We start from the raw sequence: 21,020 nt of genomic DNA, 5'->3' as shown, positions 1-21,020 counted from the left end.
ATGTTTAGCCAATCCTCGACCGTGCAAATCTAAGGATAATCTCGAATAAACAAGAGTTCATAGTTAGATCAGGATTAAGGTCAAATTACCTAGGTCATCGCTTTGAAATACTCAGTCCTAGACAGTAAACGATATTATAAAGTAAGAGTGACTTAATTCTTGGTCCGATCTTATGCAAACTCATTACATAGGACGCCCCCTTCATGTCAATATATGAACGAATCAGAATTACTTCGTTTGTGACACTTTACAACAAATTGTAACAACTACAGAGTGGGTCGCATCCGATAGTGTTACCAGAATAAGGTACTCAACCTTATTCATATACTATAGACCATTTTGGCTATTTACTGAACGTGATCTACTCTTACGTCTCTACATAAAGTTCATGTATTCATATAATAGTCATGGATCTTTAGTTTATTGTATTTAGACTTTATAAGTGCAATTCACGTATTCAATAACAATTTTATTGAATAAACATCAACAACATCTTTATCGATAATGGAATATGTTTAACATTACAAATTGCAAGTTTTATGACATACAACCCAACAAACTCCCACTTGGACTAAAACTCCAGTGGATTATATATATATATATATATATATATATACACACACACAAATATATATACAATGTTGAGTAATGAGAGAATAAATATAATAAACTAGGGCATCAGATACCCAGTACTTTTTCCACTTGCCTAGTTCTATCTATTTCGCAGTCCTAGTCCCATTAGGTGACCCTCGAACACTTTAGTAGAGAGGACCTTTGTAAATGGATAAGCCAAGTTGTCTTCAGAAGCAATCAGCATGACAATCATGGCTCCTCGATGTACGATTTCCCTAATGAGATGGTATTTGCGCTCGATGTGTTTTTCGCACTTGTGGCTTCTAGGTTCCTTTGAGTTGGCAACTGCATCACTATCATAATACAAAGCGATAGGCAGATGTATATTTGGGACGACTTCCAAATTAGTCAAGAACTTTATGAGCCATACTACTTCAATTTGAATGAGTTACGTTTGATTTATGTCCAATAACAACTCAATTGAGTTAAATTTGACAAATGTTTCAATATTTATGTTTATTTAATTTTATTTTGTAATTTGGAGAGTTGCCATGTTGTTAGTCTATAAATAGCAACTTATTCTTTCTTTATTCCTATTGTTATTGAGTTGAGCTGAGAGCAGGTATCCAAGAGTTCTGCCATATCCGAGTAGTTCGAGGTTGTAATTATACCAGAGTTAGTCATTGTAACCTACTGTGGCGATTGTTGTAGTCTGCTGGTCTTTGGTTATTTTCATATTTAAGCTTTGTTACACAATCTAACTTTTGTTTGTGTTTGAATACTGCATTGTTTTGAGGTGTAATCAGTTTGCTGGTGTATTAAATTATATATATACCACTTTTCCTAACAAATTATAAAATAAGATAACCAAGTTTTAAACTAATTTAAATTTATGTGAATTATATACTAATTAGAATGTAATATAATAGATAACCAAAATTTAAAGCAATTAAAATAAAGCGAATCATAAATCAATTAGAATCAAATATGTAATACACCAAATTTATTAAATTCACCTGAATTATAAAACTATTTAATATGAATTTTTTTAATGATTTAAATATAAAATTACCTAATATGATCCATAAAACAAGGGGTAAGGGGAAAGTAAAATGTTTAACCTATAATCTAGAGATTTTTCGATCTACAATTTCATAAAGAGGACAAACGATTAATTTCATAAATGATTGATTGTTGCAATGTGTCACAATCGCACTTTCCGAAGCTTCACTTAGCGATTGTGTGGCACTTGTTCCCGCTCACGAACAAGTCAGCTAATTCGAATACGAACAACCAATTATACACTAGGTGCCTTTCGCAACCTCCACCCCTATTTTAGAGAAAACAGTTTTAGAAAATGGGTTTGGATAAAAGGTTTTCGCAAACAGTTTGATTGTAAGAATGGAAAAGAGAAAGATTCTAGTAGGCTATAAAGTAATAAGCAACAACAACAGCTTTATAACATACTACTCTGGGTATGGGAAAGTGATGGTTAGTCTTTTCCCCATATAGTGTATTATGAACAAAAACACATCCGCTACCATTGCATATGGAAATGGGCGAGCGGTCACTCACTAAGATAAGTACAAATAAACCTAACTACCTAGCAAAAGGAAATACATGGGATGAAAGTATAGTAAAAGAGGTGGAGGCGGTCATGTGGCTATGGGCAACACGCCCTGGACAAGCATGACCTTGACATTCTCCCCCACTCAATTGGTTGACGTTCCTGTGTAACTGTCTCTGCTCGAACTCAGCATATTGTTGAGTAGCTGCCCTTGAGGCCTTCCATGAACTCCCAACGAACTTCTCTGTCTTTGAGGATTATCCACTTCTCTAGGAACTCTTCCCAGCTTGGTCCTGGTCTTTTCGCTCTGTCGGTTTTTCTCGCAAGTCTCTCGTTAGCTTATTATTGTGCCATTCTCTTCGCTGTGGCCTGCGGACGGGTCACCACCCTACATCTCTCCTGGGCATGATTGGGGATGATAAGGTTTCAGTCTACTTACGTGGATGACAAGATGAACCTCCATCCACGATGGTAACTACACCTGATAAGATGTTTTCTCAACTCATTCGATGACTTCCATTGGTCCTCTAAAGCTGCTCACAAGGCGATGTTCTCTTTGCCCTCGACTTCAAAACTGTCCCAGGCACAAATTTACTCAAACCCAGTCTCCTGGTATGAACTCTCGGTGTCTAGGCTTCCTTCTTATTTTTCTGGAGTCGAGGACTTGTGAGCTGTTTGGCTCAACAATACGACACTGCTCTAAGACGCGTAGAATGTCTTGGGGGGCCTTCTCTTCCGCGACTTCTTCTGACTGGTGGGTAAAGTCCTTCTTCAACTGGAGGGCCGAGATCATCCTTAATGACATTCTCTTAACTGAGAGAGTCAAGGGCAGCTCTTACCCTGCCCTTGACTCTCTTCCTTCATGTTGTTTTGGTGAAGACTGTGGTAGTGGTTCTTTGCTTGGTTAATTGAATATCTCTTTCCTTGCCTCCCGAGAGTAGCCTTAGTTTTAATCCACCTTGGCTTGACGAACGCGTGAAGAAGCGGGAGCAATAAAACAACAAATCTCTGGCTTAAGGCTTTTTATCATAAGGGGCAAAGAGAAGCGACAAGCTACCTTTTTGAAAAACCTTTTTGTTTAGGGATAAGGGGGCGCCATACGTAAAAAGGAAGAGACTTATAGAATGGTAGAGGCAAATAGAGCTTTTGCACATTTTCGTTAATCCATGAACAGGATGCCCGTTTGGCTCCTCGTGGAGTATAGCTCACATCCAAACATTTGATTGGGGAACGGGGCAACGCCTATGAAGCTCCAGCGGAAAGGGAAGGCCTGCTAGGCCGTATGCCCATGGGTGCAGGATTCTTCGAAAAAGCGCGGGCTGACTCGGAGACCTGGGACCTTAGCTTAGCAACGAATGGGGAAGATCTCTCTTCCATATTCAATTATCAGAAGAAGATTATTGTAAGATGCTTCTACGCATCAGACTAACTAGAGTTCATATTTCTTGCGTGAGACAAAGGAAGCCAATTTTCTTACTCGGCGGGAAGGTAAATGTTGGACTTTTTCTCCCTCTCAAAAGAAGGTTTATTTCAGCTATATATAGAAAAATAACAATCACATTCGGCGAAGCCTCACATCCTGTTCCTGTTATGTTGCCTTAGACCAGGGAAGATTAGTTTCTAGTGGAAAACAAAGCTATTGATCTAGTTGAGACAACTCAACATGTTAATTCTAGCATCATTTCATAGGTTTTTGCTGACTATCTCCTCTAATAAAAGAGTTTACCATATGGACCTGGAGCTTTCTAAATTCCTTTCCTAAAGCTTTTGAAGAAAAAGTGAATCAGAGCCATACGAGGAATCCCCTTCAGCCGTCTGATCTCAACATACACAACGGTGGGCGTAGACCCGGTGATCACTAAACACTTGGTGAGGGATATTGGTATTACCTCGTGCTCAAGTAAGAAATCCATACCCAACACCACGTCAAAGTCATCTATCTTAACGATCACAAAATCGGCAGGGCCACTCTAGTCCCCCAACTTTATGACCGTCCTCTTTGCCATTCTTGTAATTGGTAAGGCCTCGGAGTTCACTGCTTTTGTTTTACCTGCACCTCCTTCCCAATGGAGATTCAACCGTCTGGCTTCTGTTTTGGACTTAAAATTATGGGTGGCCTTTGAATCGACCATGGTACTTTTGGTCGATCTATGGTTGACCCAAGCATCGACATACAACAGCCCCCCTCCGTGGGATCCCTTTTCTTCTCCTACATCCTTTTGGAGGGCAACTAAATATCTCAGGGCCCCAACTCGTGGGGTTTTATCTTCCCCTGCTTGCACATTCTTATATTCTACTTGAACAACTTTGCCTTTCCAATCCGAAACTAATGAGGCTTGGAAAGCATTAAAGACGGCTCGTTCTGGACATCCGCTTACCTTGTGTGGACCCTTGCATATATAACAGGATAAGGACCAATAAAAATTCTTCTCATTCTGCCCTTGCCATGTATTTCCAGACGTCTGCTGAGGGGGTCTACTATCCCCATTGTTGTCTTTATCTCCCTCACTGTTTCTCGATGGGCTTGAACCATTGCTCTTTCTCCCCCTATCAGGGGATCTCAAGTGTTGCCTCATCTTTTGAGATTCATCAATCAAGTCAGATAACTGTTCGGCCGCTACGTATGCGGCTGAGAGATCTTGTATTCTCTGCTCATACAGTATTGTTTTTACCCACGGTTTTAGGCCTTCGATAAAACAGAAAACTATTTTTTTTGGACATATCTCTTATGTCCAACATCAATCCGACAAATTGTTTCACGTAGTCTCTAATAGTATCGGTATGTTTCAATTCTCGTAGCTTGCGTCTTGCCAGAATCTCAACATTTTTTTGGGAAGAATTGAGAACGTAACTCTTGTTTTAGTCTCTCCCATGTGTCGATGGTACACCGTCCCTTTTAGACATCCATGAAACGATACCTCCACCATAACTTGGCATCCTCTGCTAGGTGCATCATCGCTAGGGTGATCTTTGACTCTTTTATCGCTGTGTTCGTAGCCCTGAAGTACTATTCCATGTCAAAGATAAATTTTTCTAGCACCTTTGCATTGCGAGCCCCACAAAAGGCCTTGAGCTCTGATACTTTTACCCTATTAAATTGGGCTGCACCCTCGAATGGGGCTTGATTTCCCACCGCTCTCATGGTGAGGTTAATTTTTGCACTAATGTCTGAAATCTCTGCCCGGATGACATCGATGGTAGCTCGAAAGTCCATAGACATTTCGGTCACCATCTGAATGATCTCTCTCTACGAGCTGTCTAGTTCCTTGACATGCTCTTCTATTGGGGCAACAGAGCCCGACGAACCATCTCCATGTTCAAAAGGTCTATCCATCGTAGTTTTCACCTCTAGGGTCTTAACCCTTGTCAACAATTCCCTGACGGGCAACCTGTCTAAGCGGTCAGCCACCGCATCAATTTTATCAGCCTTGTCGGCGACTTCCTGTAATCGAGTCTTTATGAACCAAACCTGATCATGACTTCTATTAAATAGAGCATTTGCTCTTCAATCTCGACCAATCAATCAACATGGGACTTGCCCAACTACTTCGTAGCAAACATGATCACCGCTTCTCAACTCTATGAGCTGACTTGGCTTTGATACCAACTGTCACAATCACACTTTCCGAAGTTTCGCTTAGCGATTATGCGATACTTGTTCCCGCTCACGAACAAGTTAGCCAATTCGAATACGAACAGCCAATGACACAACGGGTGCCTCTCGCAACCTCCACCCTCGTTTTAGAGAAACAATTTTAAAAAAGGGGTTTGGAGAAAAGGTCTTCGCAAACAATTTGATTGTAAGAATAGAGAAGAGAAAGATTGTTGTAGACTAGAAAGCAATAAGCAACAACAACAACTTTATAACATACTACTCCAGGTATGGGAAAGTGATGATTAGTCTTATCCCCATATAGTGCATTGTGAACAAAAACACATATGCTATCTTTGCATATGGAAATGGGCGAGCAGTCACTCACTAAGAAAAGTACATATAAACCTAACTACCTAGCAAAAGGAAATACATAGGATGAAAGCATAGTAAAAAGAGATGGAGACGGTCATGCGGCCATGGGCAACACGCCCTGGATAAGCATGACCATGACACAATGCACCACATTTTGGATCCAATAAAATTATGTTCACTTGTTTTGGACTATTGATTTTTTTGTTTAATTTAGATAAATCAATTTGTTAAGTGGAGTTAATTATCAGACGTAATTGGGTTATTTGAGCTGTTGAAACCTATTTTGGGTAAATTACATTTAAAATAGATTAAATTAAGATGTTAAGTTTTTGGATTTTTTAGATGAAAGATTTTAAAATTTTGTAGGGCAGAAATTTTAAATTAAGTTTCAAATTCATAATCTCGACAATTTAAATAAATTCTACCAGAACTTCATCATTGAGACGAGTTACCAAATTTTATCAAGTATATTTTCTAGGCTGTATTCTTATATTTGATTTTGGAGTTAAAAATTTTGTTGGAGGTATGGATAAAAAAAATTTTAAAATAATATGAGCTCATAAAAAAGGAAAGCAAAAAAAAGAAAAAAGAAGAGAGAGAAAAAGAGAAAAGAAGAAAAGCCCTAGCCTCAATCTTCGTTCCCTCCGTCAAACAGCCGCCGACCCGATTTCCTCAGTCATCCTCTCCGGCGATCCTTCACCAGCCACAGGCGTTTGGCAGCGACGAGTAGAGCCCGCTCCCACGCGAACGTCCTGTTCTGTAGTCGACGATTGTCTACGTTCCCTCGCGAATCTGGCTTGCATTGCGACCACGACACGAACGGCTTCGACTAGGCTTTCGAATCATCATTTCTTCTCTTCCAACGTGAACAACAAGTTGTGCATCACGCGTTCGACGTCCGAGTGTCTTGCAACAGCGTTTTTGACTTGGGGGTAAGCTTTCGGCTATTACCCACACTTCAGTTGGCTTCAAATCAGTTTATCCACAACGTTTAAGGTCCAGAGTTTTTAATTCGAACGTTTTCGGACACCAACCAGCGAGAATCAGAGCATTTTTGGTTTGATTTGGTAAGGGTTATTACTTTAGTTTCTTCTTCGGAATGGATTTAAGTGTTCAAATGCATAGTGTGAACTCTTGGAACTCATTTGTTGCTTTGTTTGGGTAAATTTCTAAGTAATTGATTAAGGTCTATCAACTCTTCTTTTTCTTCTTCTTCCTCTGGTTTCCGGTAAGTTCTCTTTCCAACACTCCCTTCCCTTTTCCGCTCATGCTACTTTCTTCTTCTTTATTTAGCCACTGCTCCCCCTAGATTTAGTGTGCTCGAATATTCCTTCAATTCGCTTCCTGTTATGTTCTCAACTAATTGTGTTATTCCTTTTGTATTTCTTTGTTATGCTACGTTCTTTTTCCCCTGCCATTCGTTTTCTCCAATACATACAAAACCAACATGTATGCATATTCTTTTAACTACTTATATGCTTGTGTATAATTTGGTTAGCTTTATAGTAGTTTACAAACAAGAGTTTGTGCTTTTCAAGTCAAGGGTATCGCGGAAATATGTTAGGAAACCCTTTTGTTTTTTGGGTCTAGCTGCATTTTTGAAGGGCACCTCCAATTTTCTCTGGGTTTTATTATCTATGCCCTTGTCCGCATCAATTCTATGTGATAGTTGTTTAAATGCATGCAGTTAGGCTATCAAAGAAATAGTTCTGTAGTTTAAGCATGGGGGACAGTGAAACTGTAGTTGCTCAAACATCTGAAGTTATGAGATATGCATCTGGTGGATATGTTTCGAGTGGCTATGCAGATAGCAGTACAAATCTAATTCCCCATCCCGGCGCTTTTCAATCTGTGATCACTGGGGACTATTCTGTTTCACATACCTCTGCAGATATGGGCGACGGCAATGCGTATGTTACGGACCCCAATTCTACTCAGCAAGGAAATCATGTTGTTGAGGTGGACGAGACAAAGGCAGATGTGGTAGTGACTGACCATAGTCAGAATGCTGCTGTATCAGAAAATTCAGCAATGGAAACTGTGCCAGTAGCCGGTCACGATTCTTCTTTAAACGGAAATGTTGCTGCTGAATCAGTCAATACCTCATCAGTCGAGAATGGAAATATTGTTGAGAATGCCAACGAGGCTTCTGAGGAACAACACTTTGTTGATGGTTCTGGTACGTGTCTCTTATTTTAGTTTTCTGCATTTTCATGAGAATTTCATTTGGCAAAAAGCATTTGAACAAATTGGGCGGGCAAATGAAAAAGTCAATCTAAAAGGTCCTGCAATTTGAAGGGCACACGAATTAGAAGTGTTATGTTTCTGAACTATTAAGAATAATGAAGCTCCTTGAGAAGCAATTAAGAGTTCTGCATTTTGTTTCATAAAGATATGTCCACCTATTGTTTAAAAACATTAAAATCTTTATTCATTCATTTTTCTTCTAAGCCTCCTATTGTTACAAAGTTTGCTGGCTAGTTTTCCATCCTCTTTTTATCCTGAGGCAAATAGACGACCCACACTTCATTGGATGACTACTGGGAATACCCTTCTTATTTTTGCTTTCATCTGGTCCTGTAATTTCATTTGGAGTACTTATTTAATCCTTATTTGTGCACTCTGTAATTTATCCATGAAATTAAATAGGTTTTCTGGCTGTGTTAATTAGGAAAAAGAGAATTCATCTATTAATTTAATTGTTTGGATAGTTTAGGACACTTTTAATAATGATGAAAGGTGGGGATTTGATTGAATGTAGTTAGTTGTTTTGATGAAAATATCAACCTATATAACAAGAAAAATATGAGGCTAGAGGAGTTATCCGAAATATGTGTACGTTCCTCAAGAAATATCAGAGGGGCCTAAACACTTAAAATTAAGCATCTAATAGATGAAAAAGGCACATCCATTAATGATCCTAACGGAACTTCAGAACTTGCGTTCGAATTCCATTCAGATTGTTCTGCTCTATAATGGATCTTGTATCTGGATATGGTTTAGACGTTGTTGGTGGCTAAAAATGAATGTTTCCTTATAATGGAAAAAATGATTAGAAATTCAGTGTACTCTTTATCTGGATTATCAGTATGTTAATAGCATTGTAGTTTCTCTTAACATTAGTTTATCACTTGGAATGGTAAGTGCTTCTAGCTTTTAAAGAGGTTTTGGGAATACTTATTGCAAAGATTTTGCTTATGTTTTGGTAGATTTAGCTATGTCTTGTACTTCCATACTCCTCGACGCAATTATTTATTGTGTGAAACAAAATAAGCTTGGTAGGCTCGTGGAATAGGAGCTTGAAAGAATATCAATTTTATATTATATGTTAACAATCAATGTTTTTGCAGTTTCTTTTTAAAGATCTGAAAACTGTTATTGGAATATATCCCTAATATTGTTTGCTTGGACACTCACAGAAATTAAAAGAAAATCTTCCTAATAAGTTTTTGTCTTTCCAGTATTAGTTTAGCTGTAGTTTAGTTTCTAGTCACAATATGGTTTCCAACTTTCCGTGGGTGAACCAAAAGAAATATAATGATATAGTTCATGTTTCTTCCAAGACCTGAGAAACCTATAGTTTGGCTTATGTAGCTACACATCTTCTCTTTTGGTTTTCTGGTTGTCATTAATATGACTCAAATACTTCTTCCAAGCACATTTTGAACCATTATTGACATTGAATTTTTGTTTAATATCATGGTTTATGAACACGAGGCATTAATCCCCATTTCATGTTGTTGTCCAGGGTGAGAGCTCGTTCTCAACCTTTATTATTTATATGAAGAAAATAATTTGCATATTTAGGTTGCATGATTTCTAAATTTCTTTCTATTTCAATAATGTCATCAGTAATGATGTCATTATGTTGCCTATATTTTTTTTTTTCTAGAAAAGAAACACAACTTGTCATTGATATTTTTTTGCCTAATATTTCCCACCCTTTTTTGGCAGTTCCTCCACTATCCGCTGAAGAAGATAGACTGTGGAACATTGTGAGGGCCAATTCTTTAGATTTTAATTCATGGACTTCTTTGATCGAAGAGACAGAGAAGGTGGCAGAGGTATGCAAGAATGAATGTTAGCAAGTTGTACAGTTTTACTATTTTATGTGGGATCTGGTGAAGTACTTACAATAAAGACTTAATAAATTGGCTGTCTTACCCTCAAATTTCATCAACTACATAATAGGTTTTCAGAAAAGTAGTGTGTATGGTATATACAATATCCGGTAATCATGGTGGATATATGGCAAATAACATGGATTTTTCATTCATGAATTTGCTATATTGCAAGTATATATATTTGCCCAACATATAAAGGCCTGAGAAATGTTCCATGATTTTCTAAAAATTTACATCTGAAGAGTTGTATATGCAAGCAAAATTTCACATTTTATACTGATTCCTGAGAATTTTAATGGTCTGAATTTTGCACAGGAGAACACCTCAATTTTAATGATCTCATTTGGGCAAAACTTACATGTCGATGAGAAGTCTTATTAGTTATTCCAATTTAAGTAAAATTTCTTGGATTCTTTTCAGGACAACATACTCAAAATCCGGAGAGTTTATGATTCGTTTTTAGCAGAATTTCCTTTATGCTATGGTTATTGGAAGAAGTATGCAGATCATGAGGCACGTTTTGGATCTACCGACAAAGTTGTTGAGGTGTATGAACGAGCTGTACATGGAGTCACTTACTCAGTTGATATTTGGCTGCATTACTGCATATTCACTCTGAGTACATATGGAGATCCAGAGACCATCAGAAGGTATAGCCTTCTGTTTCTAATGGCATTTGTGCTTTTCCTGGTGTGGCATTACTACAATTGTTAGTTACATGGACCTGATAACAATCGTTTTTCTTTTTGCTTGTAACCTCGTTTTAGATGGCCGTACCAGTGATTTCCTACGTGTAAGGCGGAAAGATTTGATTGAAATGTATTTGGAATTGCATGTTCCAATGTGCATTCCCATGATTTGGGGCTACACTGTTACTTGCCTCTTTTTTTTTTTTTTTTTTCTTCTTCTTTAAGTTATTTTTAATAAGGAAAATAGTGTCGATCTCCCGTCGTCTATTGTGGCTTATGCCTTAGTCTGTAGTTGAATGAACTACGACAGTTGTGTAACTTTGGTCCCCTGAGGTGCATCAATATACAAATTGCTGCTGGGAATATCTCATTCAGTTATGGGCTAAGATGGCCTCTGTCATTGCTTCATGGTCGGACATAATATGGTTTTTAGGAAGGTAAATGCAGCATGCAGAAGTGTCATATGCTGTTAGAGTAAATTGTTCCTTCACCTTCAACGTTAGTGCAGTTGCTCTTGTGGATACTTTTGCATCACTTGATGATTTTGTTTACATAATAACCTATTCCCTGGTTGATGACGTTTCAGGCTTTTTGAGAGAGGATTAGCTTATGTTGGGACAGATTATCTCTCCTTTCCCCTTTGGGATAAATATATTGAATATGAGTACATGCAGCAGGAATGGGGTCGCCTTGCCATGATATACACACGTATACTGGAAAATCCAAATCAACAGTTGGATCGTTATTTCAATAGGTGAGTATTGCGCATCTTTGCAATATTACTGTCTGTTCTGAAATTTGATATTAACCTAGTTGATCTGAAATCTTTTCCATTTGAACTACGTTAATAGAGTTCTTCTTTTGAGTATCTACTCTTAGATGTACTTGTTGTACTTTGCAAGTTAATGTTTTACGCTAGGCTGGGGGTTTTGCACTCTTTCTTCGTCAAATTACATTCTATTTCCACGTGGGGAAGACCTAATTCAGATTGATGGTTTCTTAAATAAAAGAAGCCCCTGGCCTTTTTAATTCTTGCTTGTGTGGGATTAATACTATGCCGATGGTTTGTTGAATTTCTTTCCTAGATAATCAATCTAAAATGTTTTCCCCCCTTGGATGACTATGCAAATGTGTAACAGCTTTAAGGAGTTAGCTGCAAGTCGACCATTGTCAGAATTGAAGAGTTCTGAGCAGGCTGTAGTAGATGTGCAATCAGAGGCTGGTGATCAAGTAAATGGGGAGGAAGATCATCCTGATGCTGCAGAACCATCATCTAAAACTGTAAGTGCTGGCTTAACAGAAGCAGAGGAGTTGGAGAAGTATATCGCCATTAGAGAAGAAATCTATAAGAAAGCTAAAGAGTTCGATTCTAAGATCATTGGTTTTGAAACAGCTATCAGAAGGCCCTACTTTCATGTTCGGCCACTAAATGTTGCAGAGCTTGATAATTGGCATAGTTACCTGGATTTTATAGAGCAAGAAGGAGACTTAAATAAGGTACTTTAGTATGTTTCAGATTTTAAAAATGTGTTTATCTTCTAGTTTTTAGTCGTCCTTGTTGTTATGTATTGACTTACAGTTAAAAAATATCTGCTGCATCATATGCTTTACTGGCTAAACCATTGGATGAAGCAACTATTTAATCGGGAATTTGAACTGAGACTAAAGCAGGGGCCTTCAATTTGGTTTCTTTAAGGCTAAGTACTTCAAACTCTCATTTATCAGTGGAGATTCTAGGTTCATGATGTGTTTGTACAGTAACTTTTTATTCTTTTTAAAATTCCAATGTTATGCATGCAGGTATCTTATCTTCCTAACCATCTGTCTGTCAGGCAAGGAGGGTCCCTCATTTCATATTTGAGGGGCCTCTCTATTCTACCGAGGAGTATTTCTGTTGCATATCTCTTTTCTGTTTCTTATAACATCTTTACATAATGTATTTTAAATATAAAGACCATTTTATATGTTTTTCCATTTTTTTGTTTGAATTTTTGTGAACAGGTAGTGAAGTTGTATGAGAGATGTGTGATTGCTTGTGCCAACTATCCTGAGTACTGGATACGGTATATTTTATGCATGCAAGCAACTGATAGTATGGATCTTGCCAATAATGCCCTTGCTCGGGCAAGCCAAGTTTTTGTCAAGGTAGGCAACACATGCATTTGCCATTTTCCTAACCTATGATAACTGCTGTAGTTATCATGATTAAGAATGACCCAATCTTAATGGGTCATTCTTAATCATATGTTGCTAGTAATGTATTTTCCATGTTACCCATTCTATGCAAGCGAGCATAGAATTATAATGTACCAACCCCCTTTACCTTATCTTTATTTACCTGTGATTCCTCCCTTCTTTTTCCTAAAGAGAATCCTACCATATGTCCGAAAGAAGTATGTTTGTACCCATTTAAATTTTAACCATAAAACATTAAGTTTGTATTTTAAGTGATGGTGGACATGAAAGAAAGTTTTGAGTCCTTGTTGGAGGAAACAACATCGGCCAAATTCTTTGGTGAGCATGCATCGGCAATTGTTTACTAAGTAAGGACACTGGGTTTGTAGGGAAGGAAAGGGAAGAATTCATTTTTGCATCCAATTAGCATGATTGTCTGAACCATCTAACCCAGTAATGTATAGGGATTCTCTTTCGTTTTTTGTTTTTTGTTTTTTTTTTTTGTGTTTTTGTGGAAAAAAAATGAAGTTCTCTTTTGTTGTTTGGCTGAAAATTTTTCCAACATAGTCAGGACTCAAGAGAATTAGCCTTCCTCTCCTCCAGTATTCAAACATCTTAACCGAACTGAATATTGCAACCATCATTGTCGGCATTCCGTTAGTAGGTAGCTGCTGAAGAGTTTGATTAAAAAAAAAAATCTTCTTGTAGCCTCCAAATCCATTTTGAAGCAAGGCCACTGCCTACTTCCTGCCAAGTTTCCTAAGCCTTGGCCTCCAGCAGCAAAGCAACAGGACATTCTACTTCTTGACTAGCAAATTTGATTCTTCCGAGGTTACTTGTCAGTTGCAGAAGTCAAAATGGTCAATAATCTCTTTATGTTATTGGGTATGGTGTGTTGGTGTGTATAGGATTGGACATGGGGGTGTGGGCCATATGACAACACAGCAAAACTGAGGGGTGTTAAATAGGTTGGGTGTGAAAGACAGAGGCCTAGGCTTGGGGAACTTGGCAGGAAGTAGGCAGTGGCCTTGCTTCAAAATGGATTTGGAGGCTACAAGAAGGTTTTATTTTTTTATTTTTAAAATCAGACTCTTCAGCAGCTACTCTTAGGCACCATCGTGCATAGCCCATGAAAGGATTACTCTTCAGGAGTCCCTTTTTTGTTGTTGTTGTGGGGGGGGGGGGGGTGATGTTTTCTATGTCCGTGTATTCTTTCATTCTTTCTCAATGAAAGCGGTTGATTTCATAAAAAAAAAGGTTGGGTGGTGCGTGTCAGGTGATATGAGTGTGACACATAGGAAAGCTAGTCCAGTAGGGTGTTGAGGTCTGCAAGATGGAGACGCTTGCTGCTGGATGCAGCATGTAGGTACACTGTGCGACAAAGCAAGGGTGATGGTGCACATGATGTGTGGCGGATTTCTTATAAAGAAAAGTTGTGGTGGGGTAGGCATGGTAGTTCATCAGCACTCAAGACTGTCATAAGTAGTAGGTATTCTGGGTTTTTTTGTTCTTGTTGTTGCAAGTGTGTTCTTTCATTTTATTCTCAATGAAAGGTTGATTCTTAAAAAACAAAATGTGCCAACTTTATTTATACGTTTGCTTATTTGAATAAGTTTGAAATGTTCAGCAGCTTACTGGATTATAATAGATACCCCCATGAATAAGTTTGTCAACAGCTACCCCATTTGTCTTGAGATACTTTTGTCATCTATGATGCATGGAGTGGAATTTTTTTTCTTCAGTTAGTAAATAAATTTAGATTTATGTTAACATGGACATGCTCCCTAAATTTCAACAGAGACGACCAGAGATCCATTTATTTGCTGCCCGGTTCAAGGAGCAAAATGGGGACGTTGCTGGTGCTCGTGCATCCTATCAACTTGTGCATACTGAAATTTCACCTGGCCTTCTTGAAGCAATTATCAAGCATGCTAATATGGAACATCGTCTGGTAAGTTCTATTAAATAAGTTGTGTGATACATATTGATGCATGCTTTTCTAATTTGGCGGTTGGAATTTTTAGGGAGACCTGGAAGATGCATATTCCGTATATGAGCAGGCCATTGCCATAGAAAGAGGAAAAGAACATTCTCGTGCATTGCCACTGTTATACGCTCAGTACTCAAGGTTTCTGAACTTGGTATGTTGGCTGAAATTGTGGTCCCTGCACTGCAGAGTCTGTTTACATAATTATGCATTTTGCATTTGATTTTTCTTGTTTTTATTTATGCTTCTTTGCACCTCTAACTTGAGTGCCGAATATTAGTATTTAATAATCTGATCTTAGAAATTAGGAGCATAAGATTTACATTACACCTTCACGCAAGAGAGCAAAAAAGTTCTATCAGAAAAGAGGGAATTTTCTTTTGTGAAGGAAGGTTCTTGATGCACCAAGGAGAGGAGGATATGTGGTGCAGCAGAGAGAATCTTTAAGGAACACTCAAAGTAGTATCTTATTATGATTATAAAAATTTACCAATAGAAAGGATGCAAAGGATGAAGCCTCTACTTATAGAGGATTTAAACCATCTAATTAAACTAAATAACAACAAAATTATCCTCACACTATATGATAAATCGAATCCCTCCCTTGAAGAAATCTGTGGTAAGATATCTTGGGTGGGCTGCCCTCACTCTCTCATTTTGTCAATGTGGGGAGTGGTGTAGATATTTCCGCGTTATTGGGAGATAGAACCCTCTACTCTCTGTCATTGGTTATACTCTTGAGAAGCACACTGACCTTGTGTGCTAATTGCTGACTGTGGTCGAGTCTCATAGATGGTTATATGTCCTGTGTCCGGCCAATCATATCTATAATCATTTCTTATTTGTGTACTATTTTATCTTGGTGTGGATGGTTCTGTGTAGGTCTCTTTAGGCTATGGGTTGGGGTCATTTTACTCCTTGAGTTATGTGCAACTGCTTTCTGCAGAGTAGTTATTGCTGTGGTCCTAGACATAATTGGTTGTTGATAACTTGGATACTTGGGACCTTCAATAATCTTGCCGTGTTATTAATTTTCCTCCAGAGTTAAAGATGCTAAGAAACTTTCTTATGTAAACCCAGAGAACACTAAAATCTGTGTAAGAAGTATTTTCATAGGATTTGTTTGGAATTACACATTTTGGTAGTTCTCGCAAATGAATATTAATATTCCCAGTTTTCTTTTTCATTTAGGAAATTGGGCTACTACATTTTTTTAGTTGTAGCTATAGTTGGTAATTTGCTAATGTGGCTTTGAGAATCTTTTAATTTACTGGCCGTTAATATTTTTCTGTTGATACCAATGCACGTCTTATGAATGGAAGTATTCCACAGCTGAGCAATAAGTTCCATTCATACTAAAATAAGGAAGCTTGCTATTTTCACTTTGGTCGTTTTCAAATTTTTAAGCAGTTTTAGTACTTATTCATTTTCTATTGAACAATGATCAACTGGAAATGGCATCTTTCTTGAATTTTGAAGCGTTGTTTTTTTTCTTTTGGTTTTACTGAATGTGTTGACAGGTATGTAAGAATGAAGGAAAAGCTAGAGAAATTCTGGATAAGGCAGTTGAGCACGGTGAATTATCCAAACCACTCATTGAGGTACTATTTGAAACATTTGATTTCTTGAAAAGTTATTTATTTATTTATTTATTTTTATCTATTTGAAACATTTGATTTTTGCTCTTGTAAGTGTTGTTTTCCTGTGGTTAATTGTCTACTTTTTTGCCTCCATGATTCATCCAGGCCTTGATACATTTTGAGGCAATTCAGTCTACAGCAAAGAGAATTGATTATTTAGATTCATTAGTTGAGAAGGTCATAGTGCCCAACACAGAGAATGTAACGGTTGCGAGTGCTTCAATGAGGGAGGAGTTATCAAGCATTTTCTTGGAGGTACAAATAAAGTTTTCATGGAAAAACTTTTGAGGGTTGATAGACGTAATTGCTAATTGCAAATTATATATGAAGAATTAGTTCTTGGACATCAGTATACTAGCAACTGTTCATTTGTGTTGGTTGGCCTTACATCAAGACAGTTTGATATAAGATTATCTAGTTACAAAGGTCTCATGTTTTTCGTTTTCCACCTTAATTTGGATCTTACTCCATCTCTTTGGAGTTGTCAATATTTCCATAGCATGTATGATATTCTGGGACAAAACTACACTGAGTTAAAATATTTCAAAGGAAGAAAATTCTTATTTGATGATGCTGAAAACTGGAAGTTGATGCTCATGACATGAAATCTGTCTGATATTTTCTTGATCTAATCTTTCTAGCATTGAAATATGTTTGGATTGTATTTTACTGAATGAGCCAACGAATGATTTTGCAGTTTCTGAATCTCTTTGGAGATGTTCAGTCCATCAAGAAGGCTGAGGACAGACATGCAAAGCTATTCATTTCACATAAGAGTACATCAGAACTGAAAAAACGCCTTGCGGATGATTATCTAGCCTCTGAAAAAGCAAAAATGGCAAAATCCTATCCTGGCGTTGCTTCACCAGCACAATCTTTGATGGGTGTTTATCCAACTGGTCAAAACCAGTGGGCAGCTAGCTATGGTCTACAACCGCAAGCCTGGCCTCCTGTCGCTCAAGCACAGGGGCAACAATGGGCACCTGGTTATACCCAATCAGTAAGAGCCTAACTATCTTTCGCCCCTTTTGTTTTCCATATTAATACATGCCATGCAGTTTCTGTTTACCAATAAGGAAACGTTTCACACAGCTGGTTTAATTACCCTTGTTGTACTTTTTCCTCCGTGCATTTTAATTTATTGGTTGGGAAGAAATTATTTGATATTTTGACTTTGCCATAATTGCATCTTCACAATTATTTCCTTCATCCCATCGACAAACAAGTCCCTTAAAAGAAAGGAAAAGCACTCTGTTTGCTTTGTTCTTCTAAGGATTGGGAACTGTTGCTGTGGAAGTGACAATTTTTTTGCTTATAACTTGTATGGTTGGGAACTGTTGCTTATAACTGTTGCTGTGGACTTTTTAGATTGCAGTTTCTATTAATTTTTTTTGGATCTTTCGATAGTTAGTTAGGATCTGAATGAATGGGCATCTCTGTTGTCATTTCAACTTTCAACTATGCTTTCGAGAGTTGCAATTTGGCATGAAGAGAGATAATTGGAATCAAATAAAGTTTTTTTTTTCCTAAAACCTTTTTTTAGTTTGAACAATGACGTGGTGGAGATCAAACCATCAACCTGGTAATTGGTGCTTTATTCACTCACCTCAGATTAACAAGTTATTCACCTAGTTTTCGGTAAAAGTGTCAAATTAGTTGATTTTATCTGCTCTTTTCTAATATGAAATCTAGCAGGGTTTCTTTGTCGCAATTATTTATATAAATTATTGGTTGCTTACATCAATTTTCTCTCGGGCGATTTTATTTTAATTGTTGTATTTTTTTAAAAAAAATTAGTTTCTTTACCTATAATTTCTTCTGATCTTTTTTTTTTTTTCTTTTAAAAAATAGTTTTGAATTGTGAGTCAAATTTCAACCCCGAAAAAAATGTATTGAAAACATTTTTTTTCTTAGTTTATAAATGATTTTGGTAGATTTTATTATTTATTTATTTATTTACTTGAATAATGGTAGATGCCATGCAAACCAACTTGTGGAAGGCGAATTCGCTTGTCTCTCTCTCTAGCCCTTCCTTCTCCTTCTTTCTTCTTCTTCTTCTTCTTCTTCTTCTTCTTTATTTCTACCTTTCTGGGCAGATAATTAATAGTCATTTTGGATATATTGAGCATGCTTTAATTTTAAGATTGCAATATTCATGAGTAGACTTCAAGGTATTTTAATTTCTCCTGCAACACGCATAAAGAAGTACAGAATAGAAAAAGAATAACCTTCTGTGTTTCTTCCCATTTACTTGAATACAGGCCTCATATAGTGGGTATGGAAGCACATACACGAATCCACAAGTGTCCACATCGGTGTCACAAGCCTCCACTTATGCGACGTACCCTCCTACATACCCTGCCCAGGTATTAAATCCTCATCTCGGGTGAATTCCAGAATATTTAGACTCTGTTGGATAACTGTTTCATTTTGTTTTTTGTTTTTGTTTTTTTTTTTTTTTTGGTTTTTGTAGTTTTTTTTTAAGATGAAGCTTATAAACACTACCATTTCCACCTATGTGTTTGTTGTTTTATTTTCTTTCTAGGGAAGTTATCAAAATCTAAATCAATTTTTGAAAGTAGAAAAGAGTAGATTCTGTTGGATAACTATTTGGTTTTCATAAACTGGGCTTCTTTCCTCACGATTTCTTTACAATAGTTTTCATCTTCTTCCTCTTGGCTTGTATTTTGAAAACATTCATTAAATGTTTTTAACAAAACAAAGAAACCACCCCATAGTGTTAGTAGTGTTTATGAGTTTTATTTTTAAAAACAATATCAAATGCGGCCATAGTTATTAAAAACTATTTATTTCCATAAGTTGGTTTTGAATTCAAATGTTTCCTTTTAGTAATGAAAGTCACTGTAAAAAGGTGGTGAAAAAACGAACCAAGTTTTCAAAAATCAAATGGTTAGCGAATAGGAGCTAAGTTAGTTGAATCTGTTTATGACTTATTTCGACTGGAAGAACAATAATCTGTTTTGGGTTTAATGAAATGTTATGTTAATTTTCAGCAGCAGGCGTATACTGCTCAGAGTTACGCCCAACCGACCGCTCAAACGACAATAGCACCATCACAGCAGCCAGCTTCAGTCGCTCAGCCGTATTATGGGAGTTATTATATGAATGGATGAGAAAAGGGTATTAGTATTCGTAACTGTAATCTAAAATTTCCCCTCATGTACGAATACGATCTACTTACATCCTGTACCTTTGTTTTTTAGGGACATGGGTATGGTATAGTATAGCTAACACAAACTAGGGGACAGTTCTAGAATCTTCCTAATTCTTCCCATCTTTTGATTTTTGTCGTGCCAATGAGTAGGGGTTTGGATATCAGAATTTTTCATTGCCAAGTAGTTATGAGAGGTAGTGAGTTCAAACAACTCTATTTTGTGAATGTTTGGTGGTTATATATGTAGGCAGATACCTATTATCTGGTGCTTTGATGGTTGGTTTGGAGTCAAATTTGGAGGTAGTCTGATTGCTAAAACTTTGATGTCATATTTGTTTTGTCAGCTAATACTAGCTGTTACATCTTCGGACCGGTTTTGAATGACTTTTAAATGCTTAAAAACACTTGTGTATATGCATCAAAATAATTCTAAATGGACCATTTTTCAAAATTGATTTGGGTTAATTCTTTAGTTGTGGTGTCATGGAAATAGAAATAAGTTCGGAAATTTTGGTGAATTGTGGAAGAGCTCATCTTGAATTAGGCTAAATAAATACCTTGGTTCGTTCTTCCAAATTAAAGTGGGGTGGTGAATTCCAATTATGTTCAGTTTTTTTTTCCCCCTCTTTTTGCGTCACTTTAAACTTTTGGATATACAATTTATATCTATAATTATATTTTGTTTGGATAAGTGTCTTATAATTTTGTCAATTAAACTTTAAGTTTAATATTTTATTAAGGGAATCAATTTTGACCCACAATTGTGATTTTTGAGAAATGACATCAATTTTAATTGTTTATATTGTTAATATGATATCTGAAAGAAATCTATCTATATTCAAGAATTAATGCACGAAGGATTTTTAAAGAAAATAATGCCCGATGAGTATAATTGATGGTTTATTAATCTATGGTTTTAAGTGATACAATCTAGCAATTTGTTATTCTTTTTTAGTTTTATATAGGCACCAATTCAAACGCTTTCCAGTGTAATTAATATAATTTAAAGATATATAAATATCGATGAAGACATATTTGTTTAATCCAATTTTCTCGAAAGATCTAATGTCATATACGTTAAAGTTTATTTGTTTCAAAAAATGTGTTTTAAGTTTCTTTTTTA

At 36.9% G+C, this 21,020-nt stretch overlaps 1 protein-coding gene and 1 long non-coding RNA gene across 12 annotated transcripts; both read left to right on the top strand.

The window, feature by feature from the left end:
* Window positions 1-6,602: 6,602 nt before the first annotated feature.
* PRP39 (Tetratricopeptide repeat (TPR)-like superfamily protein) lies at window positions 6,603-20,158 on the top strand. 11 transcript variants are annotated; one of them, XM_090308089.1, is made up of 14 exons: window positions 6,603-7,174; window positions 7,999-8,286; window positions 10,062-10,171; window positions 10,652-10,881; window positions 11,507-11,674; window positions 12,060-12,417; window positions 12,922-13,065; window positions 14,894-15,046; window positions 15,120-15,236; window positions 16,603-16,683; window positions 16,828-16,977; window positions 17,420-17,722; window positions 18,984-19,088; window positions 19,740-20,158. In XM_090308089.1, exons 2-14 carry the CDS (start codon window positions 8,001-8,003, stop codon window positions 19,854-19,856), a joined length of 2,322 nt encoding a protein of 773 aa, XP_090164215.1. In that variant the 5' UTR covers window positions 6,603-7,174; window positions 7,999-8,000; the 3' UTR covers window positions 19,857-20,158. The 11 variants fall into 11 exon arrangements, with proteins under 11 accessions (XP_090164215.1, XP_038876250.2, XP_038876253.2 ...); XM_039020322.2 differs by having other exon boundaries at window positions 6,609-7,174; window positions 7,795-8,286; window positions 19,737-20,158; XM_039020325.2 differs by having other exon boundaries at window positions 6,624-7,174; window positions 19,737-20,158.
* On the top strand, window positions 12,481-12,806 carry LOC150032223 (uncharacterized). Its single transcript, XR_016525234.1, has 2 exons — window positions 12,481-12,616; window positions 12,721-12,806. It is a non-coding gene; the product is annotated as an uncharacterized LOC150032223 (long non-coding RNA).
* Window positions 20,159-21,020: the final 862 nt, after the last annotated feature.

The sequence above is a fragment of the Benincasa hispida genome, chromosome 12 (genome assembly GCF_027475165.1).
Source record: "Benincasa hispida cultivar pf3 chromosome 12, pf3_genome.v1.1, whole genome shotgun sequence".
NCBI lineage: Eukaryota > Viridiplantae > Streptophyta > Magnoliopsida > Cucurbitales > Cucurbitaceae > Benincasa > Benincasa hispida.
This window is presented reverse-complemented; position numbering and strand designations above follow the sequence as displayed.

Bases quoted from the DNA above. Each gene is read 5' to 3' on its own strand.
- PRP39 (XM_039020322.2), top strand. From the start codon at position 7,830: ATGGGGGACAGTGAAACTGTAGTTGCTCAAACATCTGAAGTTATGAGA. The intron at 13,066-14,893 runs GTAGGCAACACA...AAATTTCAACAG, and splicing joins CAAGCCAAGTTTTTGTCAAG to AGACGACCAGAGATCCATTT. The intron at 16,684-16,827 runs GTACTATTTGAA...TGATTCATCCAG, and splicing joins TATCCAAACCACTCATTGAG to GCCTTGATACATTTTGAGGC.